Source organism: Drosophila erecta, unplaced genomic scaffold (genome assembly GCF_003286155.1).
Source record: "Drosophila erecta strain 14021-0224.00,06,07 unplaced genomic scaffold, DereRS2 tig00000126-arrow-pilon, whole genome shotgun sequence".
NCBI classification, from domain to species: domain Eukaryota; kingdom Metazoa; phylum Arthropoda; class Insecta; order Diptera; family Drosophilidae; genus Drosophila; species Drosophila erecta.
The window spans coordinates 1770719-1792823 of record NW_020825209.1 but is presented as its reverse complement, the minus strand read 5'-3'; the positions used below and the strand labels follow the sequence as shown (position 1 = coordinate 1792823).

The 22105-nt window shown below is 39.4% G+C and overlaps 2 protein-coding genes across 3 annotated transcripts; one reads left to right on the top strand and one right to left on the bottom strand.

Moving 5' to 3' along the window:
* The first annotated feature begins 997 nt into the window (after nt 1-997).
* LOC6550856 lies at nt 998-2212 on the top strand. The gene is made up of 2 exons (XM_026982078.1): nt 998-1516; nt 1592-2212. The coding sequence occupies exons 1-2, from the start codon at nt 1124-1126 to the stop codon at nt 1817-1819; spliced, it is 621 nt and encodes a 206-aa protein (XP_026837879.1). The 5' UTR covers nt 998-1123; the 3' UTR covers nt 1820-2212.
* Nucleotides 2213-6617: 4405 nt separating this feature from the next.
* On the bottom strand, nt 6618-20474 carry LOC6550855 (myc protein). Of its 2 annotated transcripts, none has more exons than XM_001976758.3 (3): nt 20237-20474; nt 18370-19741; nt 6618-10137 (listed from the first exon to the last, which is right to left on the bottom strand). In XM_001976758.3, the coding sequence occupies exons 2-3, from the start codon at nt 19664-19666 to the stop codon at nt 9182-9184; spliced, it is 2253 nt and encodes a 750-aa protein (XP_001976794.1). In that variant the 5' UTR covers nt 19667-19741; nt 20237-20474; the 3' UTR covers nt 6618-9181. The 2 variants fall into 2 exon arrangements, with proteins under 2 accessions (XP_001976794.1, XP_026837453.1); XM_026981652.1 differs by lacking the exon at nt 20237-20474 and adding an exon at nt 19907-20207.
* Between the last annotated feature and the right edge of the window lie 1631 nt (nt 20475-22105).

Genomic DNA, 22105 nt, shown 5'->3' with positions numbered 1-22105 from the left:
GTGTCATTAAAACCGTAAGCGATGCGATGGCCCACGCCATGTTAGGCAGGAAAATAGAAAAATTTATTAAACAAATAATGCGACAGGGGAGGGGAAATTGGGTAGCGGGCGATCTCGGGTCTTCAATTAGTCAGACTTTTACCCTGATCATTTCCACCACACAGCAACAGTGGAAAAACTATCTGTGCACTGCAAAAGAGAACCGGCTCAAATATGAATTCGTTTGGGAAATGATATCTTGCTTTGAAATATTTTATAGAAAACACTTTATTTTCTGGGACTAGATCGACGGAAGTTGTTAAATTCTCTCAGTGTCCGAATCGCGCAATTAACTCGACAAAAACGAAAAAAATGTAGGGGGTATAGTGCAGTGCATTGCAATATAATAATAATTATTCTGTACACACTCAGTAAGCTGATTCATCTACCGCCGGGAAAACACCTGCAAATATGGCAGTACACACCCAAAATAAAGAATTGGACAGGTAGTTAGGGGTTAAGGGTTGACATATAGTATATAGAAAGGGTCCTATTATCGTTCGTCTTTGGCTTATCCAAAAGGCGTTTTTACGATCGTGCAGCCACTTTTATAGCAATGCCCAGGCTGTCGCATTTTTATGGCACTTTCACCTTCGACCTCATCTGCAGATGCCCACTGAGTTAGCGGCGAGAGTAGTAGGCGCCATATAGGTACATATACATAAATTTAGTTCCTAGAACGACTTCTGATACTACAATATTATCTGGCGAAACTATCCCATCAGGCGGTTCAGGTAAAGTTCTACCAGTTTGCTAGACTGAAAAATTCAGATGTGTCACACTAAATAAAAGTGTTGACGATGAACCACAATGGTCTACCTTTGGCACCCATAAAAAGCACTTCCTGGATTTAAAATGCATGTGCATTAGCACAGGTTCTCTGGTAATTATACCCTGCAAACGTTTTGTAAGTGAAAAATAAACAAAAATGATCCCATCTCTACCTTTTGCAGAGCCGTCAATCGAGTCAGTCAACATTTTGAATGTCCCCAGAGTACAAGTCAAGTGAACAGACTTAAAACACAAAAATCAAAAATTCCCAGTCCCCATTAGATCATTCGATTTGCCAAATTGCAACACCAAAATGTTCGAGCTGCAGCATATTACCTCACGGATACGCAAATTTCTGCAAAGATCCTTTCGCCTTTCATTCGGCGACTATGACATGTACTCGATCTGGAGCTTTTGTCCAATGTCCAACTGGAATCGCGTTAAAGCCATGCTCCAATCCTGCAGCCTGTGCCGCGCCGAGTCATTCCCCATTGTCTTTTGGCTGGTGGTGGTCTTCAGTCTTTGCGGTGCTACCTTCAATTGCTATGAGCTGTTGCAAGTGTGGTCCTGCCCCTGCGAAAAGTTGGCCGTGTGGCGCCAACGGCACTTCTATGTGCTGGACCACTGGGCGCTGCGTAAGGCACGACTTCTGAGCTCTGGCACTATCATGATCGCATGGTTAATGCTCATTTATGGGATCATAGCGGTGGGTAGTGTAGTAGTAGTAGTGTAATACTCGTACCGCCGTACTTATGATTTCCCTCCTCTCGTCGAACTGCAGATCTCGCCGCCCGCCATGTCGCCATGGATCCTGCTAACCAGCTTCGTCCTGTCGGTGGAGTGGTTCATGTGGTCCTTCGAGGTGATCACCGGCCGATTGCCGATCAGCCTGCAAACGCTCCTGTCCCTGGTGTTGCACGTGTTCTTTCTGGGTATGGTGTGCTGCGTGAAAAGCGTATTCGAGGTGGCGCTCGGCGAGCACTTCGAGCACTCGCTGCGGATCATTTGAGAAGGGGACCGACGGGCTGCCGGGCTGCCGGGCTGCCGAATGTCATCATTAAGTAAAGGTGCAGCAGAAGGCCGGCATAATTGCAAACACAACCTGCATTAAGCCCAATTAGGTTGCCGGCGGCACGCACACCATCTCGCCCTAATCAGTGTTCGTGTTGCCTCCTTGCAAACCCATCGCCCCTATAGATACTCTTTCGTACCGGCAGTCAAAGGAAGTCAAAAGAAGTTAAAAGCAGTTAAAGAAGTCAAAAGAAGTCCTCGAACCGCACTCATACTCACTTATCTATGTTTTATAGGTGTTTTGTATTCGAAAGTGTAACCATTAGTCGAAATTCTTAGTTTATGCCGAATAATTACAAATCATTTAAGCTGATGGCTTTGTATTCCGCAAGTTCTCTGGCTGTTTGCCAGCCTCATTGACTTATGCGTAGAGCCCGCATTCGAGAAAGGGTACAATGTTAATTCGCCTTCATTTCAACACTGTTAACTTCATCGATCGCCGAGTTGCACCTGTTGCAACCCCGAACCCAACCCCCAACCCCCAACCCCCCTCCCCGCTCCAAAAACCCTTTTTGCGAAACTCGCGCAAGCTGCAAGCCACCGAAATCTATACATAATTAAAATGGAAAAAGCACGCACAAGGAGAGGGCAGTGCGTTGAAAGTTTAACGAGATGGTTTCCTCCTATATCCTCTCATGTCCTCCGTCCAGACCAGTTATGTGACATCCGAACCCCCAGACAAAGGAGGTATATGCAACAAAAAATAATAAAATAAAAGCAAGCAAAATATAAGGGAAAAAGTTACAGCTGGCCCCTGGAAGACGCCTGCGAATGCATCTGTCCGAGGAGGAAACAAATCTGCCTGGAGAACCAGATGGAATATGGACTTTTAGCACCTTTTGGCTGGAAACTGTACAGGCCATTGGGTTTTCTATTCATTTAGATAGGTTAATTAACGTTATAAAATTGAAAACTCCGCATTTTTGTGTGTGTGTGTGTGGCTGCGCGTTTCTTTATTCAACTTTCTCCACATTTGCACATATCCTATATTTTCTATTCAATATTTACTTACAAAAGTGTTCTGTTTTTTTTAAGCTCTTCCTTTCGTCTTTTTTCTTATTTCATTACGTATACGCCTCGCTTTCTTACAAATTTGTTATAGTTCTATTTCGATAATATAAATAATTTGTTGTAGTTGCTTCTAAATAAATATATAATTGAATAATGTATAAGTACATGGTATATAATATATAATATAGAATATATTTGATTTCAAATAATTGGTAGTTTATTATTATATTGGTATTCTTTCATTTTATTATATATATATATATGTATAAATATGCATGTAAAGCACATTTATTAAATATTTTCGAAAAAATACAAAATGTACAAAACCTTTTTTGTTTTTTTTCTTTTTTTTAGTTAAACTATTGAAGCCTGTTAAAAGTGTTTTGGGTTTTATGTTTAAAGCTGTCTATATAAGCAGATTGCTGTGTTTTTATTATCTTCTGGGATTTAATGTGCCTCTCGAATCAAATATATTTTTGGAAATCATTCCTTCTTTCATTATTTACACCCATTTTTCTATGACTATTTTGTACTTTTGATTCTGCATGACCTTTCTTTGCGTGTGTATGTGTGTGTAAGTCTATGTGGGTGTGTGTGCAAATGTGTGAGTGTGAAACGACCTTGAAATCCAGCAAATTATCGGTTCTCAAATCAAATTTCGGAAATAAATTAACCAAATAAGCAGTAAATAGTTTTACACGAATCACAATGGCGAACACATTAATAATAGCAAAACGAATAAAATACTAATATTTACACGTGTGTATTAATGTTAGAAAATGCAAATTTGGTACATTATAGTTTGGTGTTCAAACCCTAAATATTAAATATGATTTAAGACACTTTTGATCGTGTCATAAATAATATTTTAAACTGTACAGTCCAACCCTTTAATCATTATTCTGTTTCCACAAAAGTAAGAGAAACATGACTTTCTTTTTAATTTCCTATAAAAAATATATTTTTCCTCTTAACACGAAAAAGATATTGTAGATGTAATACAACATTTATCTACATTTTTTTGAATAACTTTACTTAGCTAAAGAAGAAAAGAACGTTTTATAAACCAAAATGTGACTACGTTTAGTATAAAATGTCTAAAAGATTCACAGAATAAAAAACAAATTTTCTATTACATTACAGTTACTGATATTTCTGTTCAGTTTCATTCAAATTTACTTAAGGCAGATGAAAAATGTTATCAACATATTTCTGAATGTAAAGAACAAAATAAATAAAGATAAACAGAAGTGGCAGCAACCAAAAAAATAATAATAAAAACAAAAGGCAGACGCAGTCGCAGCGCAGCCGGCGTGACCTTCACCCAATAAAGCGATCGACCGCGGTCAGAGTGTAAAAAATAAAGAAAAAATTGTTGCCTGCTATTTGATTGTTGTTTTTTTTCGGTTTTCTGTTTTTTTTTTGCAGTTAAACAATTGTGCATGCCAATTTCGTTGTCTCTGTTTTGCTTGGCCCGTCGCCCTCTTTGTGTGTGTGCGAATTTTGCCGGCTACTTATGTCTACCCTTTCTATTTAGGCGGGTATCCCCACTGTCGCAATGCGCTGTACACTATGTTTGGATAACATATTTAATTTATCTCTTTTTAGCTCTACATTTCTCTAAACTATGTGCCGTACTGAAAATCTAAGTATTTTTAAAAAACTTTAAATGAGGCATACAAAAAAACCAAAGTTTAAAAGCACGATACAATTGTAATTTTCAGCTGTGCAAAATTAATATTTTTCTTTAAATAATTAAGATTGAAATAAGAGCATCACCTTCGTTTAGTTCACTTTCAGAAAGTTCCCTTTCATCTTTCATCTTTCGCTTTGCTTTTCTTTTGCAACGGAGTAAAAATTCAGAAAAAAAGAAAAAAATTCAACTAACGAAACCGAAACTGAATGATTGTAGTAAAATAATAAAGCAGCAGAAATGAGAGAAAACAAAACACGTACATAAAAATAAAATGTTATTTTATGGGTATCGTGATCGTTGTTATTGTCATGGCGGTGACTGTATACCAACCGGCTTCTCTGCTTCTTTGCTGACTTTGTTGTCGCTTTGATTTCATTAAAACTGTTGCCGGTAAAACAACAACAGAAAACAGTGTACAACAACAGTGAACAACAACAAACAGCGAACAAAAACTCTTATTGAATTAACTTAATTTGTGTGGTGGGCGGGCGACGGGGGGCGGGGCAGCAACACCCCAGGCAATGAGAAAAAATACGTTGAACTGCTAGATTAGAAACGGCGACAAAAGCAATTTAAAACCAACCAACCCACCACCCACAAAAGTGAATCACTTTGAATGATTCACTGCGAATTTGATACTCGCCGTAGGAAAATGAAAGTGAAAAGTGTAGATAGTACGAAACCAAAACAAAAGGGTTTGAAAATCAGTTTCTAAAGCATAATACGCTAGAAAACAAATGAACAAATGCAAAGATGCAAATGCAAATTTCCAAAAACGAAAACGCAAATAAGAAATAACAAATCTGTGTGAGAGAGGAAATCCTTGTACCAATTTGAAGATCTGGGAAGCTTCAATATTGCAATATAAACCGAAAAGAATAGAGAGAAGTAATAATAACAAAATCAAAAGTAATTTCTTGGTGAAATAGTTTTATTGTATAATGTATAATTATATGTATATAATTCCATTATCATAAATTTTGAAAAAAAAAATATTTAAACGGTTTGTTTCTATATAAAGTAGTGTGTGTATATATATATAAGTGTTCTGTGTAATATATTTAGTTTTTATATGTAGAAGGTACATAAAATGTAATTTATTGTGTTTACTTTTCTCATTTTTTTTGCATTCAATTTGTTTTTCATTAATAGGTAACTACATAACGAGTTAAAATTTATTAGATAATATATTAATATAGTTGTTTAGCTTGATTCGCCAGATATATCGATATTATTTTGCGATTTTTACACATATTCAATAAGCAATAGCCAAAGTAAACAGAATTTTCATATCTTCTTTTGTCATCAAATCAAAAATAGGGATTTCAAATATATATTCAATAAACGTATGCAAAAAAAAAGGTTGTTTAAATATTCATGTAATAATTCAAGCATGATCGTCTATAGTTTCATATTTCCCGTACAGTGTTAACAGTTTTTTTTTGCTTTCATTTCATGAGTTTTTCAGATTTTTTTACACAATTTTTTTATTTTATTTGTCTTCAAATAATGCGTTTTCCATTAATAATAGAAATTGTTTAACAACTAATTCAAATAGTAGTTTGGGTGTGTATAATATAAAAAATTTCATAATCATAAAAATATATTTAAACTTAAAAACATTTGCTTTGTTTTTGTTATAAATATATTTTAAAAGAAAAAAAAGTTTAATATTTTTTTGTTTTGTTTGCGAGGATTTTGGTTTTGGTCGTAGTTTTAGTGTATATATATATATATATATTTTTTTTTTTACAGTGAAAAATTATGTTTAAAAATGCCCTTTCACTTGAATTGGTTGTTTCGTTAATAAATTAATTAAAGGACTAAACAAAGAAAAGGTTTGCTTTTCGTTTTTTCGTTTCTTGTCATTTGTTTTTAGTTTATTGTATCGTAAATTTGTACGGTTTTTGTTTGTTGAAATTATTGAAAGAAAACATGGTTTTTCGTCAAACTATTTGTGGTTGTAGTATGTACTATAGGAAAATAGGTGCATTCGTGTGTATTATTTGTATATGTAAATATAAAAGTGTGTGTTTTTGTTGGTTTATTGAAGTTTTGTTTTTCGTTTCGCGTTGTACAATTCGCTTAAGTCTATTGCTTTGTGTTTTCTCTCCGGGTTTTTTTGTGTTTTCTATAAAAATAATTCCATTTCTTGGGTTTTGGGTTCGCTATTTTGTAGGCGTGTGTAACTATTATTTAACGAGATTGCTATTTACAGTGTGTACACATTTTTTGGTCGAAACAATACAAAAAATATACTCTTTAATTGTTTGTCCACGTAATTATATATCAATTTTTTTTGTGTTTTGCTTTTCCATTTAACAATTGTTTAATAGTAGTTTTTATATTCCAAAAATTAAGAGTTAAGTAGGTAGTTTTTCAAAGTTTTTGCGGCGGCGTAATAAATGAAAAGTATATGGTAAAAAATATTTCATGTGTTCGAACGTTAAGCTAGTAGTAAACAAAAATATATGAAATATATATGTATATCTGGGTATAGGTATATTAGGTATTAGCCTAGAACTCACATAAAAAATTTCTTTAAACGTCGCCCTATAGACTATAGAAATTTTCTCTTTATATATATATATATAAATGTGTGTGTGTGTGTATATACCTATACCTATATAACCTGCCCCGATCTCATTCAAATTCTGGTCATCATATATATTAATCGAATATCCATATATATATCATGGGTGTTTTTGTGTCTAAACCTAAATAACAGTTGACATTTCTTTAGAATCCCGTTCGTGTTTTCCTACATATTTCGCATGCTCTTTTAACTTCATTTGCATTTGCATTCGCATTTGCCCTATGCTTCATGTCCTTTAATTTAGTAGTAGTTATTTAGTTGATACTTAGTAGATGCGTGTAAACAATTGGTAGAATCGTTAATCATATATAACATATTGCCGGAAGGCTATAACTTATTAGCAAAAAATCGACAGTTAAACAGCTCACAAAAGTTTGAGTTTTCTTGGGTCTTGGGTCGTGGGTGTATATATCTCTCTGGGTCTCTCTTAACTCCAATCACAAACTTTGCAGCCAATTTCTCCACACTTTCGTCCTCTCTCCTCTCTCTCTCTCTCTCTCCCTCTCTCTCTTTCTATCTATCTATATATCTCGAGCGGCTAACGTTTAGGCTTAGCACTATTATATAGTTTAAAGTTTTCTTAATTCCGTTCTGTTTTCGTTAAGTTTCGCGCATTTCATATGCATAGTTATCAGTTAAAAAAAATATATATATAGATATATATGTATATATACCTAAGTGTAGCAAAAAAAAAGATAATATGATTGTATAAAGGTTCCTATATATACACACGTATATATAACTATATTCATATTTGAATCTTCATAGCAAATAAAATGTATTTTCTCAATATAGGCAGTAGAGTTCAAGTTTTTTGTTTTGGGGTGTATATAAAAAAAGCGTTTCTCTTTCATATCCGCGTTGTCCAACAGATCTATAACTCATAAACCATATACATATATAAATATATACATATATAAACATATATATATATGGGTTATAGCAGGGGATATCTGGGGGGTCTAAGCAAAAGCATTGAGGTGTGTATGCATGCAGATACATTTGGGTTTCTTTTCTGCTCCAAGGATGCGTCTCTAAGAATATAGGACCCAAAAACATGTCCATTGTTTTATAGATAATTTCTAGGTAAACTAGCGAACCAAGGTCGAAATAAAGTGTGTTCCGTGTTGCTTCGTCAAGAAGTTTGGAACTATTTGAAGCCGGCTCATTTCGCATTTTGCTTTTGGGGTACGAAACCAAAAGTTCTACTTTAGGCTATACTAATTTCTATATAAATATATATAGATACCCATATATATCTCATCGTTCTCGCTTCCGACTTTGTGTGCTCTATCTCCTCTTTGTGGCTCTTTCGTTGTAACTTTTGTCTGTTTTCCGTTTCCGTTTTGTGTTTCCCTTCAGTTTGTTTGTGTTTCTTCGCTCGGTCTCTCATTCTAACTTTCCTTTCCTTTCACTTTTCAATGTTTGGTTCTTTGTCCTTATTTTTTGTGTTTTCTAAATGTTTTCCTTTTTGTTTACTTCATGGTTAAGTAACTAATTAAAAAAAAAACTAAGATAATCTATATCATATGTTATTTACAGGCCGCTAGTTGCTAGTTAAATCTAATCATACGTGTATATTGTAATATATGCAGCGAAAAAAAAAAAACACTTCAACTCGATTTCATAACAGTTTTCGTTGACTTCCCTACCAAATCAAATCGCGCGGAAAGAAAATCATATATATATCACATTGAAGAAATCAAATTTGTTAAATCACTTGTACACTCTAACCCCTTGTATGGTAAAAGATAAAAAATAAAATTTAAAAAAAAAATGCAAGCAAATCGTTAAACATAACCTACTAACTGATATTGAAGCTCTCCACAAAATAATAATAATAAAAAAAGAAGCATATTTAAGGCTTAATGTCAAGAAAGGATCCGAAGCTTAATCAAAAGTAAATCGCAAAAAATAGGAGGGTATACAGATCCTGTATATACAATGGGGTGTCCTAGCTCTACGCCGCCGCTTTAAGCAGATGGTATGAGACAACACTATCCACTAACCGATTGCGACTCGGTCAATTCCAGCTTGTAACGGGCCAGTAGCTCCTGCTGCTGCTTGAGCTGCATGGCCAAGACCTGGCGCTGCAGACTGAGCTCGTGCTCCTCCTGGGTCAGCTGGGTGCACAGCTTGGCCGCCTCCCGCAGGATATTGACCTTGGGAGCCCGCTCCTTATCCCTGATCGTGGGTATCTGTTTCTTTAGAGCCTCAAAGAGGTTCTTCAGGCCAATGCGGCGCTGGCGCTCCATATCATTGTGCTGATTGCGCTTCTCGATCGTCTCGGCCTCGTCCAGGCCCAAAACAAAGTCCTTCCGGAGTACACTGCTCTGGGAGCTTGTGCTAGCGGCGATTCCGCCACTACGCCGCAGCCAATTGCGATCCATTGGGTCCACATCCTGGCCAGGCAATATCGGAGATGTGTTGCCAGTCGAGGAGGCCGATGAAGCCGACGAGCCCACCACCTTCTTGCCGCGACTCTTTTTGCTAATCATGGAGTTATGCGTCACTTTGCCATTGCCTCCCGGCAGATAGACGCCGGGGGAGATCAACAAGCCTCCACCAGGGGCCTTCAGGCAGGATCGCTTGCGTCCCTTGTTGGAAGCGGAGGAGGTCGTGGTGAAGCTTGACTGCGAACTGGAACTGGAGCTGCTCGAGCTGACATTTGACGAGTCCACGAATAGCGGCGAATAGGACGGCGAGGCGGCGGAGGAGCAGTTCTGGTACGGTGTGCTCGAAGGCGACGGATAGCGCGAGTTGGCCACCGACTTAACCGGACTGCTGCTGGCCGGCGTGTACGGCAGATTGAAGTTGCCATAGCGGGGCTTTTGCTTCATGTGATCAATCGAGATCTTGTGCGCCATCTGGAACTGTAGGGCGCCCATCACGTGGCACGATGGATTCGTGGGCAGCTTCTTGTCCGTATACGAAACCACATCGATTTCCTCATCTGCACAGCGATAGTAAAAAAAACAAAAAAAATTGTATTTCTGATTAGCAATGGGGTCTTGATTTCGTGATATCATCGATATCCAAATAATTAGTTTATTGCTTATATGTGCCGCACTATAATTATGCAATGCATTGTGCTGCTGCAGCCTCTGCGTCTTTCTTCTTCTTCTTCTTGGTTCAATGGTCGCAGCGGAAGCGGTAAATTAGCGAAACGGAAGAGTGAAGTACAGCAAAAGCGACTCTGGGTTGTGCCCCCACATCCCACATCCAATATATGAAGCTATCCCTACAAGCTGGAGAGCTTTCTCTGTTGCCAGGCGAAATTGTGCGAGATGTGGGAATGTGGGGGGTAAAAGAAATGGAATTGAATGGTATGGAATGGGGTAAAAGCATAGCAAAGCAAAAAAGAAATGAAGGCAAAACAAAAAGGCGGAGACAGACCAATGACGTCAACACGAAAGGGCGTCGTCTGTCTGTCGCGACGACACTTGAAATTGAAATCCGTGCAAATCTATTGCTTCCTGAAGTCTGATACTCCAGATACGAGATATATACGACAATGAGTATAGGAGAAGGAAAACTATACCCCAAACGTTGACACACTAATCCGCTTTAGCTATTTTCTTCCTTTTCTTTCCGTCCATTTACTTGTTTTTTTTGTTTGTTTGTTTTTCTACGCCCACCTAAGTCATAATTCTAGGCAGAGGTCATTAAACTTTCGCCAAAGGAAAATCATTTGAGGGGCTTTGGCTTCCGAAAGGAACAAGAATTGCATGAGAGTAATAGGCCGCCGACATAGTCTTGTTACTTCTCGTTCTTTCTTTCTTTCTTTCTTTCAACTATTACTTCATTTTTCGATTGTGTTTTATGCAATATTGTGTTTTATATTGACTTGAAAATTGGCCTTGAAATGAATCAAATTTCCACAAAGACTTTGATGTACATACGCTACGCTTTGAGTTCAAGTCAACTGTTTAAACATTCCATTTGTTTAGCGAAACAAGCAACTGTGCAAGCAAACCAGAAGAAATGACAGGAAAAAGACCAATTCTGCGCTTGGCAACAAGGTAAATGCGAAATGAGAGACGCTGGAGAAGGGCAAAAGAAGTTCGTGGCTGAAGAAGTAGACTGCGGACAAGAGCAACAAGTTGCAAGCTGCAAGTTGCAAGATCAAGTGCATGGGAGACTGGAAAAAATAAACATTGAACAAAACCCGACTGGTGGTGTAACCGCAACGAAATCGAAACCTGCAGCAGAAATGCCTGAGTGGGCATGAGTCAGATTCTTTCAGGAGAATCATCAGACGAAATGAGAAGAAACGAAGGAGCCACAAGCAAGTTCCAGATTCGTTTTACTGGTTTCTTACTTTATTTTTTTTTTTTGCCAACGTCATCGTTTCACTTTGGCTAGACAACCAACAGACCGACCACCAAGTCTTCTCCCCTCGACAAAATTTTGGAATGCAGCCTCTTCGCCGGCCATTTTATGTAAAAAATAAAAAGAAAAAACAGGAAAAAAATAAAAGCGCAGACGGCAGCAAACTGCGGAATGCCAAAGGAATACGGGCGCTTGTATGGGGAAATTCAGAGTTAATATTAAAGGTATAAAAACTCTCATACAAATGACTTGATAGATAGAGTGTTCGAAGAATTTTGTCAGGCTAAAATTCTAGTATACGCCCGCCATAAGCCCCCCAAAAAAAACAAGCACAAGCTCTCGAGTTCGGCTTAAAATCAGTGAATATGCAAAGTAACAACTGTCAAGCGAGATTTCCAACGAACAGCGCTATTTCAACAACGAAAGGGGAATTTCCAGACTGCGACCCAGCCCACCTCGCGGCTGCCGCTGCTGCTGCTTTCGATAGACAATGAATGAATGTTAAACAACAAAAAAAAAAAAACGAAAACAACAAAAGTGCAGGCTTTCCTCGCTTGTTTACTATCATCAAATTGCATCTGCATCGGCTGCCCCCCGGCAAAAGTGCATTCAATTGCTCACTCGCACAAATCGGGTGCAGTTTCTACCATCCCATAATACTATATATATATTCTCTCCCTCTCTCGGCGAATTCGAATATTAAAAAAAAAAACCCGACAAACTCGTTTGCTGCATTAAAATACAAGAAACCGCGTAGAAGAAGTAGCAGACAGACCAAACAAAGCCACTTTTATTTTTTTTTTTTATTCGCGACGGCAGCAGCAACTTTTGTTGCTAAGCCAACGAAGCCAAGATCAAATCGTAATAATAAAGCAAAAGCCGAGAGTAGAGTGACGCGCAAGGGATTTGAAGCCGACTATTGGATACCCCTCACCAAAGTTGGCAGACGACTTGAGGCGAAGCTTAAGCTTAACTGCATTAAATGTCGCGATTTAGAGATATTTTAGTCCATCACAACAACTCCTCTACCAAGTCGAGTAAACCCCTGCAGGTAGGGTATCGAATTCCAAAGAGGAAGCTGGCCGTTGATTACAATTGCAAATAAAATGCACACAAGCCGCCACATGTTGCGCAACTTTAGTGCAGGAAAAAGGGGGAGGCGGTGGGTTGGGTTTTACCTGCCCCTGCATTCTACGTATACAAATATATACGTATATATACATGTACGTATATATGTGTGGGGACGTGTGTGATAAGCAGAGACGCCTTTTGCCCTATAAAATTAGCATAGGAACGGGGGTACGATGAGATGATGCGGACAGACAGCCCAAAGGGTAGGCCTTAAAAGAGGGAATTATAAAAAAAATACGAAAAATGCGGACAAGTGCATCATCAATGCAACAACAACAAAAAGGCCACAACAGAAATGCTTCAGGAACATTGTGGATATACCCGCCCGAACGGGTTAAATACCCCATATCTTTTGGATCGGCTTTGCAGGCAAATGAAATTGAAATGAAAATGAAAATGGCAAATGATGTAATACAGACAAGAATGTTTTAAAAAGGCCTATAAAAATAAAAGAGTGACAGCGAAAAAGGCAACGATTACTCGGAATATGAAATACAGTGGGATAAATTGGGACGGACCACTTGGTGAAGCAAATAATTCGCTTGGAATTAATCATCAGCAGCCATTGATGAGGCGCACATTAAAACCAATTTATATTCAAGTAATTAATTTTTGGTTGGATTTTTAAAAAACTATTTTCTAGATTCTTTGATTGAGAGTAACCACTGTGCAGCAAGTCGTAAAATTTGACAAATTTGACTTGGAGACTGCTCCACACTACCTCTCTTCCCTCCCCCCACAATTCCCGCCGACCCCTTGAGAATTTGTTTAATAACAAACGTTGTTGCTGTTTACTGAGCTCCAAGTCTGCGACTTTAATGACACATCTCGGCAAATGGATGTGTACGTGTGTGAAAACAAATACATATTTAGAAGAAAGTTCATTGAGGGGATGATGAAGAATTTGACCGTTTAGATCATCAGTGAGTAATTTGTACTTTTTTCACGCCTTGCATTTTTTGTATGTGTGTTTAGCAAATAATTTACAAGCCCAAAAGCGCACACGTTTAACGATTTCGTGGAAACCGTGAAGAATCGAGAATGTAAACATACACACATATGTACATAGTACATATGGATCTTTTCAGTTTTCCCACGCCTCACCACCCTATATTCTTGCGTTGGCATTTCGCATGAAAATCAAATAAATTGCAATTGCTACAGCAACAACACATGTTGCACTTTTGGCAAAGGTTAAGAGACGGAGCAGCGACGCAGCAGCAGCAGAAATTGCATCTGCAGCGGTAACTGCAACAGAAATTGCAGCCGCAAATGCAACATCTGCTGGCAACATGTCGCTCAACCGCAGCTTGCCACACCGCGGGCCAGCGAAATAGGTCACAGGCAACTCAAACAGCAGACCTCTATCAAAATAAGCTAATCACAACAAATGGAATACTATTGGTTTTATAGAGACTGTCCATCACAATTAATCCAAAATGTACATTTTTGTATACAAACTCTAGACTAGAGATGCTTTAAAATATAAATCATATAAAATTAGCCACTGCTGTCTGTTATAAACAAAAACAGTGCTTCCGCTGCAATGTACGATTTTCCCACGCGCATTTCTTGCGCTTTTTCCTCCTTATAATATGCTTTTTTTGTGCCCCCGCCCATTTGATTTTCTCGGCTTTTCCTTTTTTGTGACGTAGTCGGTGGGAATTTCATCATCGGAGGAAAAGCAGGATGTGAGTCATCAAGTTAAGCCTTTTCCGATGGAAACCTCTGCACACTTCAACCACCACCACCCCCCTCCCCACACCGAAAAGCTTGAAAATAATGACTAATGTTGCACGACGTCGCAATGCGACACATCGAACACGACGATCAGAGGGCCAGCCGGACCATATGGATATTAGAAAAGGTTGGGTTGGGTTGGGGACACATCCCTAATGGAATAATGTGACTGGCACATAAATTATGAAAATGTGTCTGGCAACATATCGCCGTGGAGCTTTTGGCAACATTCTTGGGCGTGGATACATCTTCGTTGTACATATAAATGTACATATGTACGCACTTTTATGTATGTACAGGAAATCTCTCATGAACGTCGAAAGGGAGGCTCGTTTGTTAAGGAAAAAGACAACAAAAAAAAGATAAATAAATAAAGCTGTCCCAAGTGCGTAAGAGCGAGAGGGGAGGAAAAAGCTTTGCTCTCTATGGGCTTTTGGGTTTTTTTTTTATATATATATTTTTTTTTTATAACGCCGACGTCGCCGCTCTTGCGACCTTGAGCATAACAATTTATTGCTACACGTGTGCGAATAAAGTAACAACAAACCCACAACCACGACGCAGTTCGTACATCAGAAAGAAATGGCGCTATGTAGCGAGATAAGGACGGGAAGAGAGAGACGCCTAGCAACAGTCGAGGGAAACCGCCGAAAAGTGTACGTAAAAATTGCCAAAGAAAAAAAACCTATAGCCCCAGCCGGAAAAAAGAACATACGGTCCCCGGTCCATTGTTGGGAGCGACTTTTTGGGCCCTTACAAAAGGGGTGTCTTACTAACAATCTACCACTGTTTACATTCTTGTCTTTGGCGTTTGTGTACTATTATTATTATTCTTTTTTCATACTGCTTCTACTTCTCATGGGCGTAATACATTTTCATTTAATTTGTGGTCTATGTCTCTGGCCTTCGATTGTTGTCTTCTTCTAAACGCATATAGTGAAGAACTGCTAAACTGCGAAAGTGAAAAGCGAATAGGCCAGAACTAGCCAGAAAAGGAATTATTGTTTTGGCCAACTTGAATTGGACATACGTTTTTATTTTGCCGCACCCCCACACCACTTTTCGATTTCTACGCATGTTTATTTTTTATATTTTTTTTTTTCGGCAAATGACTGACCTTGGTTCAGTTCATTAACATTTTTCCAAACCCACAAACGCACACGCACACACAGTCGCAAGGTGCGAAATGGCAAAAACCAGCACGCACTGCCAAAAGGTAAATACACACATACCTAGACCCATGGATGTGTGTGTGCGTGTATACGCATTTTTAAAGAGGCGCCAACATAGGCATGTGGCATCTGGTCGCTCGCTCACTCCACCGCGAACCTTATCTTTTTGCCGAATTTTGTGCGTTGTTGCCAACCGCCCCATCTCGTTCGCTCTCGCGAGCTTTAATACTAATTAGACGACTGCAGCATAGCGATAAAGAAGACAACCCCCCACCCGCCTTCTCCTCAATAAAGACGAAAAGCAAGGAATTGATATTGATACAAGTGCGTGTGCTCGTAGAGCGCCATCTCCCTCTCGCCGTCCTCACGAGTTGCGCGTGCGAGCAAGAAGGGGCTACATTTGCTAATTTGCGGCACGCACCTGATTTGTTTTCCGTCTCTTCTGCTATTTCTATATCTGTTTCCAACAAGAAACGCGTACGCAAAAAGAATAGAAAGAACTAATCTCGAGCCACTTTGTGTGTTAAGCTCTTTTAGTTTGCCAAATTAGCAGTGGAAAATTGTGATGTGATTTCGTCACCAAGCTATATTGATGAAAAGGAGATTTTTGGTAAATTTGCCAACGCGTAATGCTTGATTACTAGTGTGGTATTTATTATGTTCAGTAATTTTGACAAACGATCATAAAATATTGGCAATTCTAGGAATTTGACTTTCTGATTTTCTGCGTATTTAAAATATGTATATACAGACGAACACTAGAGTGTGGGCGATTTTTGCTCAATTTATGATAAGTTTTTTACATATTTCGCATTTGATGGCTTTTTTTATTTCTATTTGCTTTGGCGTTCGTTTTTTGCAGCGGTAGAAATTGAATAAATATGTGAAGCGGTTGCCAACATGAAGTAAAAGCACAAAATACAACAAAAGCACGCAAACCGCAAGAAAAGAAAGAAAAAATAAAAACCAGACAACACCCCATAATGAAATCAAACCAAAACAAACGTGCAGAAACCGTATTGTTGCCGCCATTTCTTGGTTTAACTGCACTCGGCAAATTGCAAGAGAGAAAAAGCTGACGACAAGAAAAAGAGAGCAAAAGTTTTTGCTTTGCTTTGCTTTGCGTTGCTGCTCTTGCTTTTGCAGTTGCTGTTGCTGTTTCTTTTTTCAAAGCATTAGTTGTGCTCTCTTCTGTTCCGTTCGTTCGTGTTTTAAGTGTTTCATCAATTGCTAAATATTTTGTATTCAGTTTCAATTTTCCTTGCAATTCCCCCCACCCCATCCCATCTCCTTGCCTTTCCCCGCTATTATTTAACATATTTTTTAATTGAGCGCCGGCAAAAAGCTCGCACCGGCCGCCGAATGGCGAGTAGTATGTAGTAGAAAATGCACAAGCATGTGGTTGCATGCGCAGTTGTAGTTGCAGCGTAAAACGTAGTAAAAATCAACATGATTGACGTGCCGTAAGCTTGCGAGGGTTGCTCAATGGATACCGATTTGCGCGCCAAAAGGAAAGAGAGCGCGAGAGCCAGACATTGAACTCGCCGGCAACTGAGACACAAGCAGGACGACTATAAGGATATCCTACAAAACTAAATGGATTGCACAATATGATATTTCAGATATTCCAGAGCAATCATTTTGCATGCAATTTCCCCTTAAATTATTGATGAATACAATTTGTATGTATTTCTCCTTCCATATTAATGGCATAATAAATCTTTTGTGATGGGCAAGAGATTTATGCTTGTTTCTAGTCGCAAATACCTCGTATTTTTGGGTGATATAGTATATGTATGTACGAGTGTAATAGAAAATGCCGCCAAGGAGGCAGGAAAATTTTGGGGCTGTCTGCCACGTGGCCAGTGACCAGACATCCTTGAAATTCGCACAACAACAGCCCGGAAAGGAAAAGCCAAGTAAATTGGGGTGTTGGCCCAAACGAGAGAGATTCTAGTATATATATATATATGTATATATATATACTATATACATATATATATGGGTTCTTTTTATTCTGGGCGTAGTTCTGCGCAAGAACATCATCATCATCCCCCGGGTGATAAGTTCTTTTTGTTTTTGGCAGAGAGAGGATGACGCCATGGAGCAAATGAACACAATGAGCCATGAAAGCCACGCGCCAACATTTTCCCCATTGTGGGTGGCGGCAAGTGGGAAAAATCATAAAGGAAAGTCCAGAGACAAGAGCTCAGAGCACATAGCACATAGCACCCATCGCAGTGAAAAGCACAAAAATCAATGGGGGGAAATGGAAAACCACCGCAGACAGACGCCGGCGTCGCGTGGGCGTGTTTTTCTTCATTTTCTTCGCTTCTTTTTTTTCGGTGTGCAACGTAACAAGTTTACTACGTTTGCTGTTGACGTAGGCGTTTTCCGCCAATCGATTTTCCGGTTGCCTATGTACAGTGTGTGTGTGTGTGTGTTTGCACAGTGTACTTGTGCGTTTGGGCGTTAGTCTGCACCCACACGAAACGGAAGTGCGAACACTAGTTGAATGTGCAACACCCACAGGAGTGTTGTGGGTGTGTGTGTTGTGTGTGGCGGCGGGGGGGCGTCTAAGGTTGCTAACTAATCGGCCGCCCCACGAGCTATTCTATTTCTGTAATTAGTATGCCAGTTTTTGTAGGCGTTTAGGTTCATCGCATCTCCCGAGGGATCTAAGAAGTTCAGCTAAGCTACAGCTATTCGCAACCATGCAACCAAGCGGCCATTGTGTTGCAAGACATTTTGGACTCTAAGCACACGTAGCACTTGCAATATTAGTGAAAATAGGCATATGGGGGACTCACCGGAATCCGAGGGGGTCTCCAGATTGGGCCCATCGTCCACCATATCGTTGCAGCGTGTGTAGCTGTGATCGGTGATGTGCATCATGTGCAGCATGCCGTTGCTGCTGCTGCTGTTGTTGTTGTTACTGCTGTTGCTGTTGTTGTTGTTGCTGCTGGCGATGACGATGGCGTTGGCGTTGGTGTTGCTGCTCTTGCTGCTGCGATGGTGCCGCAGTCCAAAGTTGTGCGATTCACCGTCATCGGAATCACTATCGGAGCCGGTGGTCGGCGGAGAGCCCACTGTACTGCAACCGGTGGCTATATCGATGGCCTGCTGTTGCTCATCCAACTGCTGTTGGTTCATCTGCTGCTGGAGACCACCACCACCCGTCGAATTGGAATGCTGGTTGAGCACATCGAGGACATCGCTGATCGGCGGTATGTAGCGCACGGGCAACGGATCCTTGCCGGCTGCATTCTGCAGATCCCTGCTGATTTGCTTAATGTAGTTAACATCGCTGCTATCATCGCTGGTCAGCGAAATGTTATTGCTGCCCATCACGCAGGCACGCAAATCGACGCTGTGTCTAAACTCTGGGGCGGCCACCTCGTCGGTGAGACTGTGCGGTGTGTCGGGTCTCAGGTATTTGATGCTATCGCCGCTCACCTCGCCCGCCTTCCGGGTGTGGGTGTCCAGTTGTGTCTGGTTGTTCCGCTTGCGGAGCAAACTTCCGCCGGGCGGTATTAAATGGACCTCGTCCTGGACCTGGACCTGTGACTTCTTGTCGCCGCTGCATAAACGCTGACGCTTCTGGCTGGCCACCATGTAGTCCAGATCGGCGTGCTCCTTCTTGATGATCATGGGCATGTTGCTATCGGGACTGGCGGCGGCACCACCGGCCTGTTGTTGATTTGACTGGCTGTTTGTGTTATCTGTTGGCTGCGTTGATCGCTGATACGCGCTGTAGAGATTCGTAGAGCCGGAAACCAGGGCCAAGGACACGGCACTGGTTTCGCTGTACGATGAGGCTGCACTGTTGTTTCCGGTTTCCATTGCATTCGCATTGCCGCTGGTCAAACAACTGGACATCGCCGGCCACATGCAGTCTATGTTGCGAATCTCTGGCTTCATATCCTCCTCAAAGTCATAATCCTGAAATGCCCCATCCATGTCACCGATCTTCTCCAGATCACTCTGGATGGTGGACGATAGCGGGAATTTGTCCATATCGTACAGATCATGATCATTATCCATATCGAATATTGACATATTTGCAAAAAATTGGTCCTCCATTATACAGTAGGGAGGAAGAGCCATTGCGTTAAGGTTTATCTGGATTTTACTTTTTCTTGTTGTTTTTATATCTTAGTTCCTGAGTTATATGCCGGCTGTCTGAAAAGTATAGGTAAGACGGAAATCGTTGTAAGGAAGTTCTTTGTAAAGTATTCTTGTTCTATTGGAATTCAAATACACATATTTTCGGCTAATCTCTGTTTGTTCCTGCTTCGAGCACACACTGTATTACTGAGAAAAAAAATAAAATAAAAATAAACGGACCTTTTACCGATAAACGCAGATCTGTGCAAGCTTTCGACTTTACTAGTTTACCGTTCTTTTTCTTTTTCCTTAGAATCCGTTGCATTTCGGCGAAAAAGTACGACCAAAAACTAACAGTACAACTCTTTCGCAGTTTCGAACGAAAAACGGTTTATTCAAGTTTATTATGCTTCGGCATCATTGTCAATTGAGGAAAGTCACACTTCTTAATTTCACATTCGCAAGCTCATATTTTTAAATCACTTTTTGTCACTTTAGTGTGCATGTGTGTGTCGCCGCGATTTTTAAAGTCGAAAAATTCCGTTAAATAATACATATCTTTGCACTCACCTCGCTGAACATAGTTTTCGTATCCGTCTCTATTCAAGTGATTGTAATCCAATTTGGTTAGCTTCCTTTCCTTCCCAGTCGGTTTCGGCTATATCTATTTCTATCCCGTTCCCGCCGCCGGTAAGTGTTGTTGCGCACTTTTGTTTTTGCGTCAAGAAAAGGTGAAAGACGTCGAAAAAAACACCAAAAAAAGGGACACAAAAAAAAATTATTCCCGTTTATTTTGCACTGGATGTTTTTTTTTTTATATTTTTTTATTTGTTTATTTTTATTTTTTTTGTTTTTAATTTCTAGTTTTTCACAAGTTTTTGTTAATGCTTTGGAGAAGACTTTTTATGTATTTTGCGCGGTTTTAAGTCGGCTCGTCGTTTATTTCTGGGATTTAGCACTTTTTGTAACAGTTGTAGTGATTAATAGTTGTGTATTTTTGTCGGGCGGAAAACAGACAAAAATCCAAATCCACATTTAAAAGAGAGAATAGCCCGCAACGCGCTTCTAGTTTTGAATGCGACTTAAATAAGTGAACAGCACGGAATAAGGCACATTTCACTGATGAGTGTCTTAAATAAGATTTTTCTCTCTCTTTTCATTATTCACCGCTCTCGCGCTCTGCCGCTCACTGAATATGCCGCTCACTGAATTTGCCGCTCACTGAATTTGCCGCTCTCTCTCTCTCTCTCTCTCTCTCTCTCTCTCTGCTGTCTTTTGCTCTCCGACTTTGAGTGATACCCGGCCGCATTTAGAGCGTTTTCATTTTAATGCATTTCGTGTCGTGTCAACCGCAATTTCTATAAACTTCATCACGATTTCATGTTTATGTTTATTACTCGATGGTTTTCAAAGAAATTACGCGGTGCAAGTAACCCGCTCTCTTCCGTTCCTCCTCCCGCTCACCCGCTCACCATCTCTCCCACGCTCTCTCTCTCTCTCTCTCTCGCTACCTCCCCTCACTCGCTTCAGTTTGCCGACTTTGCCGGTTAAGTGAAGATCAATAAAAACACAAACAATTGACAAGAACTGATTCGTAAGGTTCTTGTAAAATGCAAAGCAATACGATGCCAAATAAACAAATGTGTATTTGACTGGAAATCAAAAAAAAGTTTGATTCATTCATTTAATTTACGTACGAAAGTATACAAATATAGCAATTGAAGTTATACAATATACACAATTTAGTGTTTAACAGGTTAAAATATACTACATATGTATTCATTTCTAGAAAAGTTCACATCACAAAGTAGATGAGTATTTGTATAATAATATAATATAAATAATATATATAAAAATATATATATAAAAAATGTATATTATTTATATATATATATAATATACATATATATAAATATAAATATAAATATAAATATATAATAGTCCATTCCCAATAAAAAAGTCAAAAAAGTAGTACGCATAAATGAAACTGCAGTTTTCTATTGCTTTTCTTTGGCATTATTTGGGATTCCTTGATTCTTCTTCGCCGCATAAATGTTGCCTATTTTTAAATTGGCTTCATTTTTGGTTGTGTTCCTTTTTTGCTTAGTTTCTGCGAGAAGTTCCTAATTCTTTCCCACTCTTTTAGCCCCTCTTGCTTCGTATTCTCCTTGCCCTTTCCTTTATCTATTTAGCTTGCCCACCAAAGTTCTTGATGTGCGTGTGTGTAATGTAAGCTCTTTGTCAATCTTTGCTGCGCTCTCGCTCTTCCCACTTCCACCAGACCATCTCTCTCTTTCTCCTTTCAGCAACTTCAGTTTGTCAAGTTGATTGAACTTGTGAACTTTGTGGCGGCAAAAATAAACAATGCCGAAATGCCAATAAAACAAAAAGTAATGCCACAAGGTACAAACAAAACAAAAAGTAAACATTTTTTTCGAG